Source organism: Vipera berus (genome assembly GCF_964194415.1).
Source record: "Vipera berus genome assembly, chromosome: 2".
Lineage (NCBI taxonomy): Eukaryota > Metazoa > Chordata > Lepidosauria > Squamata > Viperidae > Vipera > Vipera berus.
In genome coordinates, this window is record NC_138203.1 from 79,042,906 (window position 1) to 79,064,318 (window position 21,413).

At 38.1% G+C, this 21,413-nt stretch overlaps 1 protein-coding gene across 5 annotated transcripts in view; it reads right to left on the reverse strand.

The window, feature by feature from the left end:
- Window positions 1-21,413, reverse strand: part of PSIP1 (PC4 and SRSF1 interacting protein 1) — a 66,080-nt gene that overhangs the window by 17,082 nt on the left and 27,585 nt on the right. For 3 of the 5 annotated variants that reach the window (XM_081319833.1, XM_081319832.1, XM_081319835.1), the window contains 10 exons: window positions 20,160-20,262; window positions 19,118-19,193; window positions 17,315-17,543; window positions 16,448-16,563; window positions 14,870-14,925; window positions 7,283-7,353; window positions 6,786-6,887; window positions 6,386-6,605; window positions 3,311-3,422; window positions 2,036-2,616 (listed from right to left, as the gene is read on the reverse strand). In XM_081319833.1, coding sequence (XP_081175959.1) covers window positions 2,556-2,616; window positions 3,311-3,422; window positions 6,386-6,605; window positions 6,786-6,887; window positions 7,283-7,353; window positions 14,870-14,925; window positions 16,448-16,563; window positions 17,315-17,543; window positions 19,118-19,193; window positions 20,160-20,262 — 1,146 coding nt within the window. In that variant the 3' untranslated portion in view covers window positions 2,036-2,555. Of the gene's footprint in view, window positions 1-1,259; window positions 1,377-2,035; window positions 2,617-3,310; window positions 3,423-6,385; window positions 6,606-6,785; window positions 6,888-7,282; window positions 7,354-14,869; window positions 14,926-16,447; window positions 16,564-17,314; window positions 17,544-19,117; window positions 19,194-20,159; window positions 20,263-21,413 lie in introns of those variants that run through there. The other 2 variants (XR_014025394.1, XM_081319834.1) reach the window with 2 other exon arrangements.

The window sequence follows — 21,413 nt, forward strand, 5'->3', positions numbered from 1 at the left end:
ATGAACGATAAAGAACTGAAGTGAAATGGGCCTGTGTGTGAAAAATGTAGTTATTCTTTTATTTTGAATTAACCTTATTGTTTACACAAGATACTAGATCAGCATAAAATGGGTCTAGGAAATTTGTGGTCCAGTATGTGGGAAGTATCGGCTTGGTATGTTATATAAATTTAAGAACTTTGTGAATACGGATTCCTAATTTTTCTCTTACTGGCTTTGGTTAGAATGGACAATGGAATAATAAAGTTTAATAACATTTCCCCACATCTACCATTATAGCTTCTGGTTAATACTGAGATAGTTTCAACGTTCTAATGCAAAACTAATTAAAATACCAGCTTTATCCCCACTGCTTTTATTTTATTTTATTTATTTTTATTTATTTTATTATATTTATTTATATTTTATTATATTTTCTATATTTTTGTCCATAAAGGAGCAAAATCAGTGATTATTGAACTATAATTTGTCAAAGATAGAAAGATAAAAGCATGCATGAGAAACCTGTATAGCAAAATCTTCTCTATTTCATTAATCTGATTTACACACACACATTTTTATTAACTGTTAAAACAGTAAGAATTAATACCAACTAAAATAGAACAAAAATAAGAAAGAGAAAGGGAGAGTTAAAAGAAATAGCTAAACCTGCAAAAAAATTCCCTTAGAAATTAGAAAAAAAGGAAAAAATGTAAAATAAGATAAAGGACTGACTTCCAATCTTCTTCAAAGCATTGAAGTTGTAAGTAGTTATACCATGACTCTTGTTCTATAATCTATCCTGTCTAATCATCAAATCCATAAATTACAAGTTCAATATTTTCCTTTTTTTTTGCAGTAGTCCATAAGGGATTTCCAGTCACCAATAAGTACATGGATTCTTAAAAGTGTCTTCAAAGTTTTCCACTATAACCAGGAGGGTTTCAGCATTTACAGCCTGAATGTGATTATGTTAAGACTAACCATATTCCCATTTCCACATTGAAAGTTGTGAAATACTGTAGCATCAAAAAGTGCTTTGTGATATATATTACAATTATTTTAAAAAGTAATAGTGCCACCTGCTGTCCTTGTAACAGCATTAGAATAACTGCAAAGAAGTTTGAAATAGAATGCAATTTTTGGCTCAAAAAATACGGATTTGTTCATGTGACAATGAAGCTCAGAGCTTTAGTTTTCCAGGTCAACCTATATCACAATAATTTCAATTAAAGTAAAAGTAAAATATTGGATTATAACTATAAAATGATTGTACTCACTTTTTCACTCTCAGTGGGCAGGCTGTATTTTTCTGGCATAAAGGTATATATGCACATCTGTGTCTTCTGCAGTGCACAGTCTATCTGTTATCTTTTCTTTTGATTACATGTGCATCCCTCACAAACAAGAATAGAGGTCAAACACATTTTAGCCATCAACTAGGTAGACTTAATTTGTTAAATACCTTTAACTTTAAATTACAATACAAAACTTCAGTGTTTTTTTACTTTGTGAAAATGAACACCAAGTGTATTTAAACATCTGCCTTCAGAGACATTGGGATTGAAATCTCCATATTTGCCATGAAGGAAAATATATAATCTTAGTCACTATAATTTGGTCTTTTGCTAGAACATTGTAACCTGGTAAAGAGCAACAAGGATCAAAATGGACTAGATTGTGAGACATGGTTGCCTAATTTCGTTGACTCATTGATGAAGAACTCTTTAGATTGTACAGTTTTACCTGCCTTAAACACTACAGCAAGACCCAATTTTTTAGTAGACGTTTTAGGAGCAATATTCTAAACTAGGGTTAGGGCATATATCTTTGCTATAGCAATAGTCAGTCACTAAGGCTGCAATTAACTGAGATATTGCCAGTTAAAATGTATAGTTTTTTTCTGCATAACTTTAATTAAAAAATGGTTTCAAGACAATATGTTGTGACCAATGTGCATCAATGCCAACTTTGATACATGAGCATCTTTAGTATGGTATCAAGAATACAGAAAGCAGGAAATCAAACATATTAAATTGGCACAATTACCTCCAAAGAACAAAACTAGCTTTTTTTAATAAACCAAATGAAAATACTTATATATAACATCTCCCAATGCTACAAAATTTGCTCAGCTTCTTACAAAACACAGTAATCTGACACTTGGCAAACAACTCTGAAAACTATACACAGAAAAAACAGAGATAAAGTAGATTTATACAAATGAAGCATTTTGGCAATTTAAAAGAAAAGTTACTTTTCTTATCATTAATCGAAAGATAAACATACAGTAGTCAGTAAAGTTACTATAGAACTAATCCTGAAACATATAAACACTTTTCAATCTCTAAAATAATATGGTCTTTTCATCTGAACTGTATTGATTGTTAATACTGGGCCAAATGCTACCAGGTTGTTTAAATACTTTAAAACAAATGTTAAAGGTAGACTCCATAACCCTCACAAATTGTACACATTAAAATATGCTTATAAAATTATTTAAAAGTTTCAGCATTCTCAAGCTGCCAACCCTTAAGTCCTCTTTAATATGTACTTTACAAAAAATTATGCTGCATTTATTCATTTTCAGAGGTTGGACTCTTCGTCTTTTCTTGTTCTCTTCCATCACTGGACAACCTATAGAAGAAACACAGAACCAATTATGGAAAACTTCACTTTGAATAACTTTGCAGACAAGAAACAGTCTTGTATGTTTCTAAAATGTGCTATATATAACTTGGTTTTGTTTATAAAAGTGTGTCTGATCTATAAAATAGATACAAATAAAACTGTACAAATAATGTTACATTTCTGCTGTTAAGAAATAAGCAAGAAGTTATATAAAACAGAAGAAAATATTAAGATTATAGTGGGACAAATAAAATTATGACTTCTGGGTTTTCTCTTCCCTTGCCTTGTGCGAAACATATTAATTTTCAAAGATAAAGTGGAAGAAGGGTAGAATCGAGATTCAAAATGTACATTTCACTAGAGTATTGCCTAGTTCAGGGGTCGGCAACCTCGGCTCTTTTATGACTCGTGGACTTCAACTCCCAGAATTCCTGAGCCAGCATAGCTGGCTCAGGAATTCTGGGAGTTGAAGTCCACGAGTCATAAAAGAGCCGAGGTTGCCGACCCCTGGCCTAGTTGGTCCTATTTTCCCAAACCAAAGCACTATCACAATCAGCAACTTTCTAACTCATCCATTTTCTAAAAACACTTTCTTGTTCATGAGTTGATTGTGCATACTTTATAACTGCCTGAAGTTAAATATGTGCTGAAGCAGCACATATTTTCATTATGTTTTTAGAATAGAAAATCTACTACTTACTTTTTCTTATTGCCAGAATCTAGCTTCTCTTTTTTTTCATCTGCGGTATCTCCATTTTGTTGTGACTGGTTTGTATCTTGACTTTCAGAAGCACCATTCATTACCTTTGTGCCTTTAATGTTTTTTAAAGAAAGCTTTATCAGCATGTTAAATTATACAAAAAAATAACAGCTTGTTATACAACATCTATGCAAATAGGATTATTTTGAACCTTGATTTATCATTGTCCCACTGTGAAGGAGGGGGGGAACACAAATTTTTCTTCAATTTCAGATACATTTTATAAGTAATACCTAAAACCTGTAGTGCAAAATGGAGGGTAATACATTTATCTTTGTAGTAAAGCTTGGGATGTTGTGCTGACTTGCAGGAAAAATCAGAATAAATCCCCTGCCCTATACAATTTTTCTAGTTTGAGCTGAATGATATTGAGCACAAAGTTGGACCCAATTTAATTATGTCCCAACTTGTTATTTATTGTATTATTTATAGTAATATACTCTAAGATGCTTGCTATTCCTCTACAGGTAGTTCTTGAATTACTATCTTCATTTAACAAAAGTATGTTACCATAGCCTCAAAGCTACAACTGTTGCATGACCTTGTGGTTATGTGATCACAATTTTGGCACTTGCAACCAGCTCGCATTTTACAATGGTTGCAGTACCTTCTCTACGTGATTGTGATTTGTGACCTTCCTGATGGGTTCCTGCAAGAAAAAGTCAATTTGGGAAACCATATTTGTTTAATGACTATGATTTGCTTAATGACTACAGTAAAAATGGGCATAAAGGCAAGTCACATCATGATTTGCTTAATGACTGCATCATTCAGTCACCAAATTTCCAATCCAATTATGATTATAAGTTTAGGGCTGCATGTATTTTTATGTCATTGTGTTACATGGTGGAGGGGAGACAACGGTCCTTTTTATGACCTGTGGACATCAACCGCTAGAATTTCAGAGCCAGCCTTGCTGGCTCAGGAATTCTGCAAGTTGAAATCCACAAGTCATAAAGGGACCATTATTCCCCACCTCTGTGTTAGATTATTCCCGAGAATCTTCCAGTTTTACATTCTATAATTCTGTGGGTAGAATGAGGGAAAGTTCTGAGTAATCAGTCCTGACCCTTTGTGTAGCTATGGCTTTGTGAACTGGGTGTACAAGAATAGTTCGCTGATTCCAAAATCTGATTTGCAAAGCCTAAAAACCACAATATCATACATTTATGTGTACATGTGTGTACATTTCACTATTAATTGTTTTTTTAACATTCAAATGCTTTATGTCTTCCCCAAAATTTAATGAGGTAAGAGTGTTTATCTTCTGATCTTCAATACAAATATAGTTTTATATTTAATTAAGAGCTCTCAAATTCACATACAGTTGCAAGAAAAAGTATGTGAACCCTTTGGGATTACGTGGAGTTTTGCATGAATTGGCCATAAAATGCGCTCTAAACGTCATGTAAGTCACAACAATAGAAAAACACAGTCTGCTTAAAATAATACTACACAAACATTAGCTGTTGTCATGTTTTAATTGAACATAAGATGGAAACATTCACAGTGCAGGGTGGAAAAAGTATGTGAACCTTTGGACTTAATAACTGGTTGACCCTCCTTTGGCAGCAATAACCTCAACCAAACATTTCCTGTAGTTGCAGATCAGACCTGCACAACGATCTGGAGTAATTTTGGACCACTCCTCTTCACAAAACTGTTTCATTGTAGCAATATTCTTGGGATGTCTGGTGTGAATCGCTCTCTTAAGGTCATGCCACAGCATTTCAATCGGGTTGAGGTCAGGACTCTGACTGGGCCACTCCAGAAGGCGTATTCAGTTCTGTTGAAGCCATTGTTTTGTTGAATTACTTGTATGCTTTGGGTCATTGTCCTGTTGCATCACCCATCCTCTGCGGAGCTTCAGTTGGCAGACAGATGGTCGTACGTTTTCCTGCAAAATGTCCTGATAAACTCTGGAATTCATTTCCCCATCAATGACAACAATCCGTCCAGGCCCTGAGGCAGCAAAGCAGCCCCAAACCATGATGCTCCCTCCGCCATGTTTTACAGTGGGGATGAGGTTTTGATGTTGGTGTGCTGTGCCTTTTTTTCTCCACACATAGTGTTGGGTGTTTTTCCCAAACAACTCAATTTTGGTTTCATCTGTCCACAGTATATTTTGCCAGTAGTGCTGTGGAACATCCAGGTGCTCTTTTGCAAACTTCAAACGTGCTGCAATATTTTTTTTTGGACAGCAATGGCTTCCTCCGTGGTGTCCTCCCATGTACTCCATTCTTGTTTAATGTTTTTCTTATTGTAGATGTCTCAACAAAAATGTTAGCATGTGCCAGAGATTTCTGTAGGTCTTTAGCTGACACTCTAGGATTCTTCTTTACCTCATTAAGCATTATGCACTGTGCTCTTGCAGTCATTTTTACAGGACGACCACGCCTAGGGAGAGTAGCAACAGTGCTAAACTTTCTCCATTTGTAGACAGTTTGTCTTACCGTGGACACATGAACATCAAGGCTTTTGGAGATACTTTTGTAACCCTTTCCAACTTCATGCAAGTCAACAATTCTTGATCGTAGGTCTTCTGAGAGCTCTTTTCTGCGAGGCATGGTTCACATCAGACAGTGCTTCTTGAGACCAGTAAACCCAAAACAGGTGTGTGTTTTTAAAGGGAAGGACAGCTGTCAGCAACACATCCAATATTATCACACTGATTGGAGTCAAGGTTGGCTCACTCCTGGCTCCAATTAGCTCTTGGAGAAGTCATTAGGCTAGGGGTTCACATACTTTTTCCACCCTGCACTGTGAATGTTTCCATCTTATGTTCAATTAAAACATGACAACAGCTAATGTTTGTGTAGTATTATTTTAAGCAGACTGTATTTTTCTATTGTTGTGACTTACATGACGTTTAGAGCGCATTTTATGGCCAATTCATGCAAAACTCCACGTAATCCCAAAGGGTTCACATACTTTTTCTTGCAACTGTATAAAAGATTGTTATGTATCACATTTGGGGCAATGAACATATATACATTTTTAGTGAATTGCACAGACCTGTTTGTTCTTTGTCTTTTTCAGATTTCTTGTTTGATCCTTTCTTCCACTGTTCTTTGGTTTTGTTTGCTTCTTCATGCTGTTTTTGCTCAGCTAGTGACTTATTTAGTACTTGTGAAAGAACGGAATCACCTTCCCCAACAAGAAACATAGTCTTGAATTTGTTATAGAGCATAGTGGATTTTTCCATTATAATCTGGCTAACTTTAAACTTTCGTATCTAAAACGATATTTGGGGAGGGGAAAGAATGCATTTATAAATGAGAGTACAACATGTAGCTGTTCGTAATGGATAAATCAGTGGACTAATAATTGTACTAAATTCTTTATTTTAATGCATGAAAAGATTTTAATCAAAATTCATAAAAGGTTATTGTTTTTAATTAGCTATTGATCTTACTTTTTTGAGTGTGGAAATCATTTCTGCATGCTTCTGAGCTTGTTGCATTGTTACTTGAAGTGATGCAAGTTCATCCAAAGCCTCAATGCATCTGTTCACATCCTATTATAACAAGATCCGAAGGCTTCATTTCTTAGGGGGGAAAAACTCACTATTGCTTCATATCAATTAGGTAAAACATAATTAAATGCGTGTCTGGGTTTAATCTAATTTTACAGGAGAAACAGTTAAATGATTTATTATTCACTGAAGTTTTAAAATATAATTCTATTTTGCTGTTATTTTAATATTTGTAAAGTGCCTCAAGTCTGTGAGAACTGTAGTAGTAATAGATTGCATAACTAAATAAGCAAGCTGCTCTAAAATGAAATAGAAATCATCATATGAAAAAGGTGAAACAAATTATATACTAACTAAATAGCTTTGTGATAAAATTTGCAAAATTTGTTTTTTTAAAACTCATTACAAAATATTTGGAGTTAATACAACATACATACAAGATGGTCAATCTGGAGTGAATTCTTTATTTCTGCATGTATCCTTTGAAGACGAGAATCCATTGACGTCTCTAAATGTTAAAACAAAATAAGGTTATTAAAAGATGTGTTTTGGCTTCCAGTTCTGGATCGTGGCGCTGGTGGATGTGCGGGGCAATTGCTCCTCCCACCGTCCGGTTTTCTCTCGCCAGAGGACGAGAGGGGCGACGAGTGGGGAAGAGGACCTTCCAATTGATCACGGAAGGGCAGTAGCCCTTCTGTTTAATCCTGAGCAGCTCTTCGGACCAACGGAGAAAAGATCGGCCACTCACATGGCCCATCGTTAATGCCGTTTCCAGCCGAGGCCAAATTTACAGTTAAGCACTTGAAAGCACCGTGGAGGAACTGGGTGAGACCTGTCTTCTCTCTATCCCAAATTTTTTTTCCTGTAAAAAGCTTTTTGAAACTGCCTCCCCCTGTGAGGAGAGAGGGAAGGGAATGTTATCTTTCTCACCCTCTTTATAAAATGGCAGCGTTGAAAAATACAATTAACTAATTTGACTTACATCCTTCTCACATTTGGCAATCCAAAAAGTTCCTACTTTCACGGGCACTTGCTATTTTATTTACTTGACAAAAAAAAAGACAAAAAAGAACCTACCGTATATACTTGAGTATAAGCCGACTCGAGTATAAGCCGAGACCCCCAATTTTACCCCCAAAAACTGGTAAAAGTTATTGACTCGAGTATAAGCCGAGGCTGGGAAATGCAGCAGCTGGAGGCTGGATCCCCCGAAAGACGTCTCTGCTGAGATGAGAGAACGGGGTGGCAAGCCGCCGAGAGAATGGGGCGGTGGAGTGCTCTGCCGAGAGAATGGGGCGGCTTGCTGTTCTCTCGGTGCAGCACGGCAGAGGCTGGATCTCGCGAAAGAAGTCTCCGCTGAGCGAGAGAATGAGGCGTCTCAGCGCCCATTTTCTCGGCGAAGACTTCTTTCGGGGGATGCAGCTTCTGCCGCCCCTTTCTCTCAGCTGCCCAGTGGAACAGCTTGCCACCAGAAATCAAGAGTGCTCCATCACTGGAGGTTTTTAAGAAGAGACTGGACATTCACCTGTCTGAGATGGTATCGGTCAGTGGTGGCGAAACTTTTAGAGACCGAGTGCCCAAACCGCAAGCCAAAACCCACTTGTTTATCACAAAGTGCCAAGGCAGCATCGGCATTCTGGTGCCCTCGGGGGAGGGGACAGGGAGGCGCCTCTGAGTGCCGCCTCTGGCACGAAAAAAAAGGGGGAGCAAAAAATGGGCCACCGTACCGCAAGGCACAAAAATGCCAACCGCCGCGCCGCAGGGTGCAGATACAAGGCACCGCACCACGTGAGAACGGGGCTGGGCTAGTGAGTATCACGCAGGCACTAGCCCCGCCCCCTTTGCAGCATGTGCCTGCTCGTGGCCCCGTGCGCGCATGCACGCATGTAAAATGCTTCCCCCTCCCTTTTCTTCCAGTCCACCAACCGACAAGGACCTGCTGCTGGCAGCGGTGGTGGCGCACGTGCCAACAGAGAGGGCTCTGAGTGCCACCTCTGGCAGGCGTGCCATAGGTTCACCACCACTGGTATAGGTCCTCCTGCTTGAGCAAGGGGCTGGACTAGAAGACCTCCAAGGTCCCTTCCAGCTCTATTCTATTCTATTCTATTCTATTCTATTCTATTCTATTCTATTCTATTCTATTCTATTCTATTCTATTCTATTATTCTATTCTATTCTATTCTATTCTATTCTATTCACTTTCTATATTTCTATTCTATTCTATTCTATTCCATTCACTTTCTATATTTCTATTCTATTCTATTCTATTCTATTCTATTCTATTCTATTCTATTCTATTCTATTCTATTCCATTCACTTTCTATATTTCTATTCTATTCTATTCTATTCTATTCTATTCTATTCTATTCTATTCTATTCTATTCTATTCTATTCACTTTCTATATTTCTATTCTATTCTATTCTATTCTATTCTATTCTATTCTATTCTATTCTATTCTATTCTATTCACTTTCTATATTTCTATTCTATTCTATTCTATTCCATTCACTTTCTATATTTCTATTCTATTCTATTCTATTCTATTCTGTTCTGTTCTGTTCTACGTTCTGTTCCATTCCATTCCATATTTTCTATTCCATTCTGTTCCACTGTCAGAGCCCATCGGAGGCAACCCAGTCAGCCCAAACAGGAGTTACACTAAGGCTACGCAGCCTCTCCTCTCAACCTGAACCCCTCCTTACCTTTCCTTTTATCTGCATCCTATTTTTAACTGCCGGCTCTGCCCTGCCCTATTTTGTCCTTGAGCACTCATGAGCTCATCAAGAACAGAAGGTAACCGTGGGGGGAAAGGCAGGGCAAGATCTGCAAGATCCCCATTTGCATTTGACTTTGCCATCCCATCTGGTTCGAGATAACACACCACACACACACACACACACACACAGAGAGAGAGAGAGAGAGAGAGAGAGAGAGAGAGAGAGAGAGAGAGAGAGAGAATGAGGATGAGGAAGAGGAAGAGGAAGAGGATGAGGATGAACGAATTTTGCAGCTGCTTCTTTAAAAGCTCTCTTCTCTCAGGGATGCCCGAGATAGTGAATTGCAAGCAGAAATGAATTTCTCCTTCCGTTTCTGATCCGCGCAAACACCCAAGCGTGAACGCCATCACCTGATAGCTTGGGTGCCTGTTCAATTCGTTAGAGAGAGAGAGAGAGAGAGAGAGAGAGAGAGAGAGAGAGAGAGAGGATGAGGATGAGGATGAGGATGAGGATGAACGAATTTTGCAGCACGTTTGCTTTCAGCTTTCAATGAAGAAGGGAATGTTCTCCACTTCTCGCCTCAACTTTTTCTTTCCTCAGGAACCAGAGGCAAGGGCTTTCTGTTTGTTTGTTTGTTTTACCACGAGTTGACAGTTGGGCAGAAACCAGAGGGGGGAAAAAAAGAATTTCGGGCTTCGTGGGAACCGAGGAAGCAAAACAAGATGCAAAGTCTAAAATCTATAGGCTCATAAACCACCCCGGTTTCTTGAAACAAACCGGGATTTCTCTACCCCAACCTTGAAACCATGGATCGAGTGAATCTCTTTACCGAAGAATGTGATGAACGGGAGAAGGTGAGTCTTCGCCGAGAAAATCTCAGCGCCCATTTTCTCGGCGAAGACTTCTTTCGGGGGATGCAGCTCCTGCCGCCCCTTTCTGTCAGCTGCCCAGCTGAGAGAAGGGGGTGACAGAGGCTGGATCCCCCGAAACAAGTCTCCGCTGAGACGAGAGAACAAGGCGTTTCTTTCTCCCCCCCCCCGCTTTTGCCGCTTTTGTGTGTGTGTGTGTGTGTGTGTGTGGCCCATCTGCAAAGCTGCCGAGGAAGGAGAAGCAGGATACTGGTTGGGAGGGAGCGGCAAAAGCGGGGGGGGGGGAAGAGAGAAACGGCTCCGCCTTTGGTTCCCCCTCCTAAAGCACAGGGGCGCTAGAGAAAGTTTGGAGTTGGGTAAGGAAGGGCAAAATTCAGGAAGAAAAGCGGGGCGGCGGGCGAACGGGAGACCTGTACAAGGGGGAAGGGGAACTCTCTGCTTTTGTGCGTGCGTGCGTGTGTGTGTGTGTGTGTGTGTGTGTGTGTCTCATCTGCAAAGCTGCCGAGGAAGGAGAAGCGGGATACTGGTTGGGTGGAGGAGGCAGTGGCGGCGGCGGAGGCGGCCGCAGCACCGGCAGCCTTCCGCTTTTGCCGCTTTTGTGTGTGCGTGTGTGTGTGTGGCCCATCTGCAAAGCTGCCGAGGAAGGAGAAGTGGAGGAGGCAGTGGCGGCGGCGGAGGCGCCCGCAGCACCGGCAGCCTTCCGCTTTTGCCGCTTTTGTGTGTCTTTGTGTGTCTCCTTCCTCGGCAGCTTTGCAGATGGGACACACACACACACAAAAGCGGCAAAAGCGGAAGGCTGCCGGTGCTGCGGCCGCCTCCGCCGCCGCCACTGCCTCCTCCACCCAACCAGTATCCCGCTTCTCCTTCCTCGGCAGCTTTGCAGATGAGACACACACACACGCACGCACGCACGCACGCACGCACAAAAGCAGAGAGTTCCCCTTCCCCCTTGTACAGGTCTCCCGTTTGCCCGCCGCCCCGCTTTTCTTCCTGAATTTTGCCCTTCCTTACCCAACTCCAAACTTTCTCTAGCGCCCCTGTGCTTTAGGAGGGGGAACCAAAGGCGTAGCTGTTTCTCTCTCCCCCCCCCCGCTTTTGCCGCTCCCCCACCCAACCAGTATTCCGCTTCTCCTTCCTCGGCAGCTTTGCAGATGGGCCACACACACACACACACACACACACACACACAAAAGCAGAGAGTTCCCCTTCCCCCTTGTACAGGAATGAAAGGCCCCCCCGAAGGAAGCCCAGCCTCTTCACCGCACCGATCCGCTGAGGAGGAAAAAAGCTTATTTCTATTGCCACGTGCAAACTAAATTAAAACAACTTGGGAAGCTCGCCCGTGGGCTGCATTTAGAAGGATTTGGGGGCTTTTGTGATTTGCTTCGCCTACAAGTGCCTTAACCACGACTAGCCCATGGCTCCAATTCAACAAAAAACGCTCTCTCGGTGCCTTCCAGATGCGCGAAGGTCACCCTGACTACAACCAGCCTGGGATTTGGAAAGGCTTCCCAGGTTATTGGGACAGACTGGCTTGAATACTTGGGGTAACATTTTTCAGGAGGAGGATCCTTATGTCCACCCCAATAGGGCATCTTCCCCTCACAAATCTTCCCTTCCCTTCCCTTCCAAGCGGGAGCCCCGCAGCAAATGACCAGCGTTTGGACAGCGTGTGAATGGGCGAGCGTCGCCGTCCCCAAACAATGCAATTCCTTGCAGCGATGCGGACAAGAGGGAAAGGAAGCCCAGCGGCCAGACTGCGCTGCCTCCCCAAGGGCTCCTAATGGCTTGCTGCCCCGCGTGAGCCCGCTGGCTGACGCTGGCTCGTCTCTCTCTCTCTCTTCTTTCCTCCCTCCCTCGGTCTCCCCCTCCCCCTTTTCCGGCTCAGCCCCACGTCACCAGGAGACCAAAACGGGGACATCATGGCAGAGCGGAGGAGACACAGGAAGCGGATCCAGGTACCGGGCTGGCTTATCTCCTCCCTCTTTTTGCAACCGCTCTGCGGGATGACTTTCACTTTTCCTTCTGGCTCACCCCCCCTCCCCCGCCCGGTCACCCTTCCCTCCCTCCTCCCCCTCCGCCTCCTCCGAGGCCGCCGCCAGTCAGCATCTCTCCTACCGTTTTTGCGGCTTTTCCGTCGCCCCCGCCGCCGCTCCCCCTTCCCCGCAGAGCCGGCCGCATCCAGCGCCTTCTTCCTCTGGAGGGAAGCACCGAAGCCTCGGCCGCGCGCAAGTCCTCAGTAAAATTTTTTTGTTGACTGGAGTATAAGCCGAAGTGGAGTTTTTCAGCCCAAAAAGTGGGCTGAAAAATTCGGCTTATACTCAAGTATATACGGTATATTGGATAAAAGCCTAGCTTTTCTGAAAAGGATTTTAAATACTATTGGGGACATCTTGTGGTCAAGCTTGGTACAGCAAGTGAATATCCCTGGCAAAGAGACCTGTTTACAACTTAGATCTCTCCTTGGTATTATCTAAAGATAAAAAGCTGAAACACCTGGGAGGTGAAATTGGCTTCTAAGAACTGTGGAGGTGAACATTTACTGACTTTTGTTTAAAAAATTAGCCTCCACTAAAGGACTATCTATAATTATTCCAGAAATGAGGGGGACCAGCCACAAACTTCGATTATAAGCTTATACTTGAAAAAATCCTTGAAGCTACTGAGATAATTAATTCCAGACTGAAAGGTAAAGGCACTAGCTTGAAACTACAAACTGAAACCCAGTTTCCAACTAAAGAACTTACAACTCAGAAAACAACAAAAGCAGAAGAAATCAACACTAAGACAGAGGACCTTAAGGAACAACAGCAATATATTGAAAACTTTATAACCAAATCCTGATTGCAACTAAAGAATCTACAACTCAAAAAGTAACAGAAGCAGAAGAAAGTAATACCAAAATAGAGGATGCTAAAGATCAACAAGGACAGCTTATTGAAAACCAAGATAACCAAATAATAACTATAAAATTGGACATGACTTTCTACTTAAACCAGAAGAAACCAGAGGAAGAAAAAGACCAGACCGAACTGAAGATAAAGATATTAGAGCAAGTACTGAGACTTGAACTATCAGGGCAACAACTTAATGATTATAAATGGATCAGGTTTTTTTGAAAATTGATGACTAGATGGTCTCCTTTGACTCAAGTAACATGTTCCAGAATGAAGGGAGACCTATCTGATAACCTAAAGGCATTGGTATGGAAACCTGGTTGGCAGAAAAAGAAAGCTAGAGTTAGGTTTAAAAAATGATCTACTAGAGAGATCCTAAAGGTTACTCTCCTAGTAAGGTGTGATGTACTAGGATAAGAAATAGAAAATGTTTATGAAACAAAATCAGAATATATTTATGTAAGTATTATGTGTATTCTAGATATTATAACTCTTGTGTAGTGAAATAAAGGAAATTTTGGTTATGGATGTTGTTATGGATATTAAAGGCTTAATTCGAATACTGTAACTAAAAACTAAGAATTAGGTAAAATTTAAAAACAAGACATGGATATGTATAAGAAAAAAAGATTGATAAATGCCTTAACTGAGCTTGTTATGGTTAGAAATTCATTAGTTTAAGTATGTTATATTAAATGTTAAGGGAATTAAGAGAAGGAATTTTTGATAATGTAACCTGAGATATGTACTAAAATTTTTGTTATTGAACTATTGATTATCCAGTCACCATGCTTTCTAAATACTTGGATGTTAAATTGGAAAACTAATAAAACTTGTTTAAAAAAAGATAAGTGGTTTGAACATTTTAAAGTAAATGCCAGAATATATTTCAAAAGGGATGAACCAATAAAATTATTTGAACTATATACTTAAAGTAATTTTGCTAAAATGTTTTAAGCATATGGCTAAAGCATAGCTATTTGCCCTTTTATAGGGCAACTGATTGTTCCAAGCAACACTACTTATTTTGTCTACATATAGAAGAAAGAATAAAAAGTAGATAACCAAGGCTATATTAGTGGCTGCCCAATAGTATAATAATAAAGATCCTGCAATGTTATTTTATAGCTGACTTTTTCTTTGGGATCTAATGCAGAATACATATCATTCTCTTCATGCAATATTTTACTACAGCAAAAACTTGGGAAGTAGGTTTGGCTGAGAGGTGCTAATTACCTGAAGGTGAACTGGTCCCTAGCTCTTTGAAAGCTCAAGTCTACAAAGCACAGCAAACATTATGCAACACTATACAATAGACATACAGGAACAACAAATCTTGATGACTAATCCAGTTTTCGTGACATAAAGCAATTTTTTCCTACTAGTCAGGCAGAAATTAAGAAATGGAAATGGCATTTACACATTCAGGATGAAAAAAGTAGCAAAATGCCTGTATGATTTCATTCAAAAGGTTAGCACTGTTTACATTACCAAGTACAAAAACGTTTTTAAGAATTGGAAAATAAGCTTTGACTACTGACCTCGTTTTTTCTCTATCTTCTTATTTTCTGGCTTCTTGCCATCTTCTCTATTCTGCCTATCCAAAATATTCAGTTTAAATTAGACTACATATTCAAAGAATAAAATGAGTACAATATCATGCTAACCATTATAGAGTAAATAATTAACTTGAATAATGACTGATTTGTTTCAGAAAGAATGTAAGACACGAGATACATCAAATTGGGTGGTTTCATATGATATTGTATAAAACCTGAAGCATTACATTGAGTTGCAAATGGCTATTGTATTTTTGCCCTTCTCAGTCCAAACCAGCTCGGAATTATTGTAGGTAAAAACAGGAAAGGAACACCACAAATAACATCTTGTGCTCCTAAATGAAAAGGCACTGTACAAATCTAATAAAAACATTGTTTCTCTAGTGCTGCCACTATCTCAGTAAATGTTTCTAACATTATCTCAGGATGGTATAATTAATGTAGTATAATAAATGATTTCATAAAGTAGATCAGAACTGCAGGATATGAAGCCCTTGCCTGCAAACAGCCTTTGAAATCTTTGTGTTGTATCCAGAAATCTCCCAAACTATTACTAATTTGAAATTTTTATGTGACAGAAGGGAGAATTATTAAATACTGAAACGTAGATCAAATAACTATTTTAAATGTTAATTAAATCAAGTTTTTAACTATATTAAATCCTAAAAGTGGGAGTAGGCTAATTCTACATTTTTGTCACCTGAGTCCCAGTTTTGAAATGGATGTGAAACAAATAAAAACGTTTTGTAAGACCAATTTGAAAAGGGTCATGAACAAGAATTCACTAATAGGGATGATTTTTTTTAAATTAAACAATAAACAGGCAGATTGCAAATATGTTCAATAATTGCTTCTATAGTTTGGTATGGATATTTTGAAAATTCATTAATGAAAAATAATTCTTTCGGAGATTTTGCATGACCCTATGATAAAATAAACAAAAGGCTTATTTCATGTTCCCATTGTTTCCTACTATGGAATACCAAGAGGGAATGAAAAACCTTATTTACTTCAAAACAAAATGTTAGAACATTTTGGATGCTGTTGCAACTCTCTAGTAACTAGTCTCATTTGGCTTTCTGGTTTGACTGCAGTGTTCTTTTATCAGTTTCACAAGGAAAAATTGAGATTTGCCTACTGGTGTTTTTATGTAAATCTTAGGTAAAATCAATTAGCTGTTCTTCATTTTTTTTCTGGTATGGCAGAATGGTTAAGATGGACCTAGGGAGAATCCTGTGCAAAGCCACCTTCAACTGGGTAACTTTGAGTTAAACTTTCTCAGTCCAATATATCTCACAGAATTGTGGCCAGATTCTAGAGAAGATTTTGGTATATTATATTTCTTGAGAAAGACAGATAAATAAAAGAAAAAGTTATAAAGCTAACTAATAAAACATTGAATTATACAGTACATGGTTCTTGTTGAATTAATGAACTGCTCCTATAGCCTTGGAATTAAATACTCCTTGCAAAACCATAATCAGAAAAACTGGTGAAAATAAGATCATTAATCATATAACCATTCAATGTCTATAAATCTAAATGCTTGCTTATACTCACGATTCTCCTTCCATTTGTTCTTCCTGTTTACGTTTCCTTTCTGCTATTTCACGTTCGTGCTGGCCTTTTATAACGTTTCTTCTATGAGACCCTTGAACATTTCTTCCTTTTTTCTTCTTTTTCATTTTAATTTAAACAGGAATGAAAGAGTTTAGTTGTTGAAACAACTGTCTACTCTAATTTCATGTCAGGTAACAATTTTACATCCTGAACAAAAACTCCCATCATTTTTAAGAAAAAGTGACGTGTGATCCACTTTCCATTGAACTTCTCCACTGCATTTTTAAAATTTCTTAATCCCTACGAAACCCTGTTGTATTTGAAACTGAATTATACTTTCAACAAAATGAAAAGAAACAACTGAGCCACAACCACAGGAATATTTCATGGTAATTTAGCTTTCATAGTGCTACTAGATAAAAGACAAGTTATAGCTGATATTAGAATGAGAAGCATCTTAAGAAAAGGCAGAATAAAAATGTAATGAAAATGTGATAATAATTATATCAATCTTTATATTTTTAATTTAACATGAAGCCAAACACTCCTATTAACACAGGATCCAATACCTCTTAATAGTATCATCTTGCTGTAGGAGATTACTAGGAAGAGCCTGAGGGCAAGGTCAAATGCATCATCAGTCTGGAGTTCCTAAGCCCCACAAAAGAGACTTAAGTCCGGCCCTGTTAGTAGTTCAGATTCTTATATAGGCTACATAGAATAATTCTCAGTGCTTTTGAACTCTAGCCTGGCTCCTGGTTTCTTGTGCCTGACATTATTTAATAAACAAAGCTCAATAAACATTGCTATCCAAAATATATAAAGGATTTTTTTCTGTATCTGAAATTAAAGAAATAATTTATATACTTTATTCCCTTCTTGTTCTTCTCCATCGTCTTCAGTATCTGAGGCAGATGCTGACCCCACTTTAGTAGTATTTTTCCTTTTCATGTCAGTGTCTTTTTTATTTTCCTTTTTATCTGGGTCTTTTCTAACTTTGTCTTCCTCTTTTTGACTCTCGTCATCTCTTCTCTGCTGTTTTTTGGATGGTTTCTCTTCAACACTCTTTCTCTTACCCTTATCTTCCTCATGAATACTACAATATATCAAAACAAAACAAATATGGGCTTTACTTTCAAATTTAAAAATTACATTAAAGATTAAAAAAAACCAAATATCCCTTTAGTTCTGAGTTTGCTAAACAGAATTATCTCTTGATATAAAAACATTTACTTAAAAGAAAGTTGATATCAAACATTACAGAGGTAGTGAAATCTTTGGCAGTTCAATAAACAACCAACCAACTGAATGGAGAATCCAAGTGCTTGAAGTCATGTTCTTCAACATTTCAGAATGATACATGCGGCATACACTTTACTTTAGGTATTCTAGGCTATCTAGTTTAATGAAAACTATTGTACTTGTTTAAGACAATGATTCTGTTTATCTGTAGAGTTTAAAGAGATTCTCTTTGTGATTGCACTTATGATTCTGGACCTTCTGGAATGAGTTTTCAAATTCTCTGCTCTAAGAATCTATTTGAGAGAGATGAAACCCTCTGACATCAGCCATTCACAAAGTAGAAGGAACAGATACTTATCGGAAAAAATAACTACCCACGTTCTATGAGGGGAACATCTATTTTAACAGGGAAAGAGAATCGTTACTGATACAATCATCTTTTAATCCAAGTCCTACAATGCACCTTCAAACCATTAACCCAGCACTTATATGTTATCATCTATAGGTTTAAGAAGATTTGGATGCCCACCTGGACTAATAACGACAAGTGATAGGTCCAGAACCTAAGTAAGAAAAATGCTCATGTCATAGTCCCCATCTTTTGACTCATTTCTTTCAGGATTACTAAGGTAGCATTTTAGGAAATGTATGCCTTCAGATTTTTCTGTGGTAAAATAACATCTTTATTCTTGTTCCACTGTTCCATTTTGGATTTTATTTTACCATAGCAATTTAAGAATTTTTGCACGATTTTTAATTTGGCTATTTAATTATGATACAGTGAATGCTCTTTTTAAAAAAAAAGAACAAAAGCTCACAATTCTAATATGAGATTTTTGAACCCCAAAGAACTTGTAAAATATACTGGACAAAACTGAACTTAGAAGTCTGGTTGCTGTATTAAATGAGATGGAAATTCCTCAAAAGCAGATCCATGTATGTGTCGAGCCCCCCCAAGGAGGACGTTGGTGACAGTATGGCAAAACTCTAATCTAGATACAAATAAGTACATGGGTAACCCCAGGGAGACTATGGCACGTTGGCTTTAAATTTTTCAAGGATCTACGAAATGAATCTATAATACCAGCATTTGGAATTAGTCAAATACAAAAGCAGTGGTTTGAATTCTTAACCAACAAAGCTTGTCCAGAATGCTTTCATGCTACTGAAAGTTATTGAGAAGTCTAAAAGAATGCTTAAGATCACAATCTATATGAAAATTTCATGGGATTATTTCTCTACATGTTAGAAGGAAATAGTGGATAACAATGAATTATACATCTCTTGTAACAATATGCATTTCAGCCTCATTAAAGCAGTTAAATCTAGATCCACCGCATAGAATTCTTTATAATATCTACAATTAAACGTGGTATACAGTATTCCTGTCTCTACAGAACAAACAGCAACATTTAAAAATAAACGTACCTGTCACCCTCTGGAGGACAGTGTGGTTTTATCAATTTGGGTCTCCCTCTTGGTTTTGGAACTTTCATTTCAGTAGCTAGTGTCATTTAAAAATGGTTTAATTAACTGTATTAACTTTCAATATCAATATTTGTACAAAGATGAAATTTAACCATTAATAAGTTAATAAAGATTATTGTATTAGTATCTCATAAACATAATTTTATTTAAAATGTAATTTCTTCATTAGAACAAAGCAAACTAATAATGACTTAAAAGTAGACCAAACTGTTGGTACTCTTCTTGTATCACATAAACATAACTATTAATACATGGATATGTAAAATTGTCAGACTTCATACTAGGTATGAAAATAAATTTTAACTCTTCATGGATTCAACCCTTTATTCAGGGGTGTGTGTGTGTGTGTGTGTGTGTGTGTGTGTGTGTGTGTGTGTAAAAATATCTGGCTCTTACAATATCAAGCTATGTGTACATTTTCTTCAAGTTTAAATTTTAGGCTTTTTTCTCCTGTCTGAGTCAACACATTTTCTGCTATTCCTGTCAAAGATCTCAGCTCAATATTTATGTAATAAAGAGACTACGGATTCTCACCCACACAGCTTTAGCTCTTGCAGGAATCTAGTGAAATAGTTCGTATAGTTTTACGAACTAAGGAAGACATGTCAAACCTGTAGCCCACAGGCTGCAGATGGCCCTGGATACCTAGCAATGCTGCCCCACAAGACACCCCCCCCAAAAATAAGGGAAGTTTGTTATTTATATACATTAATTGTATTGTATATTTTATATGTGGCTCAAGACAATTCCTCTTCATTCAATGCAGTCCATTTAATTTAATTCAATTTAATTTTTAAAATCTAATATGAAAGTGTTGATTTTTCCCCCAGTCACAAATATTATTTGCTTTGCAAATAAATTCACGAATGTTTATTATCAAGCAATACTAAAGAACAGACTACAATGCCTAGCAGAATGCATGTATCAAAATTTCTGTTGCCTCCCTTCCCTTTTAAGAATGCTTTATGTGTTATTAACTTACCAGCTGGCCTTCCTCTTTTAGGGCTAGCTTTTGGAGCTGTAATTGTTGCTGTTGCTCCTGTCCCCATCACTGCTGCTTCTTCCACTTCTGCCTGTTTTTCAGCCTGTATTAAAATAATTTATTCACATAAACTTGACCAAATTATACTACTGGTTCCAAATGGAAAATATTTAACTAATTACTATTTAACTAAATTATATTTCTTTTGAACTTTGGAAAATGCTAACAAAATGCTAATGAAAGGCAAAACCCACCAGCGAGGCCTTTTCCAAACATGTCAATAGGAAAAAAAATGATAATGGAAGCGGTAGGTTCACCACTTACTTCAGAAGACAGACATTTCATAATCACCAAGAAAAAACAATACAATTTTGTCTCTGCATTTATATCCAAAGGAAGGCAGTTTTGAGCAGCACAGATTGGGAATGAACACAACAGGGAAGCAGACAGATCAGTAAAGATATGATAACGGACTATTTGGCTACGCCCTTCAAGATTCCATACCATAATGCAATTCTTTCTAGAATTCTGAAGAAATGGTAGAAGAGCTGTCAGATATCTTTAAAGAGTTAAGAACTGCGAAAATGCCAGAGGACTGAGAAGAGCAAATGGGGTCCCTTATTTCAAGAAAGGAAAAGACAATCCCACTAATCCTAAGAAAGATATTGGAGCAAGTAATAAAATACCATTTGGAAACACACTGAAGACAATGTTAGAATTTTAAAAACCAAAATGATTTTGTCGAAAATAATCCTGTGAGACATCTTGTTTCCTTCTTTCAGAAGCTAAATAACTGGACAAAGCAAATGCTGCAGATATAATGTACTTGACTTTGAAAAAAAAACTTTTGACAGTTTCTTGTGACAATCTGACTTATATGGTGTTAAAGTGCTGTTTTGATGGCATTAAAAAAGACAAGTCCACAATGGGCCAGTTAATCTCACTTAGAAAGGCAACATTACAGTTACTATATTGAGTTGGAGAGAACTAGCCTGTGATCAGATTTAGGATCAGTAATATTCAAACTTTCCATTAATGAATTGAATGATGGGCTCTTTATCGAATCTAGGGAAAACACAAAATTGGGAGACCTAGCTAACACCCAGGATGAGATGCAGTCTAATCTGGACAAGCTGGAAGACTAGACTGAGAAGAACTAGATGATCTTTAACCAGAAGGATGTAAAGTAATTCATTTAGAGAGGAAAAATGTAGAACACATAGAAGATGGGAAATTCATGGCTTGGAAATACAT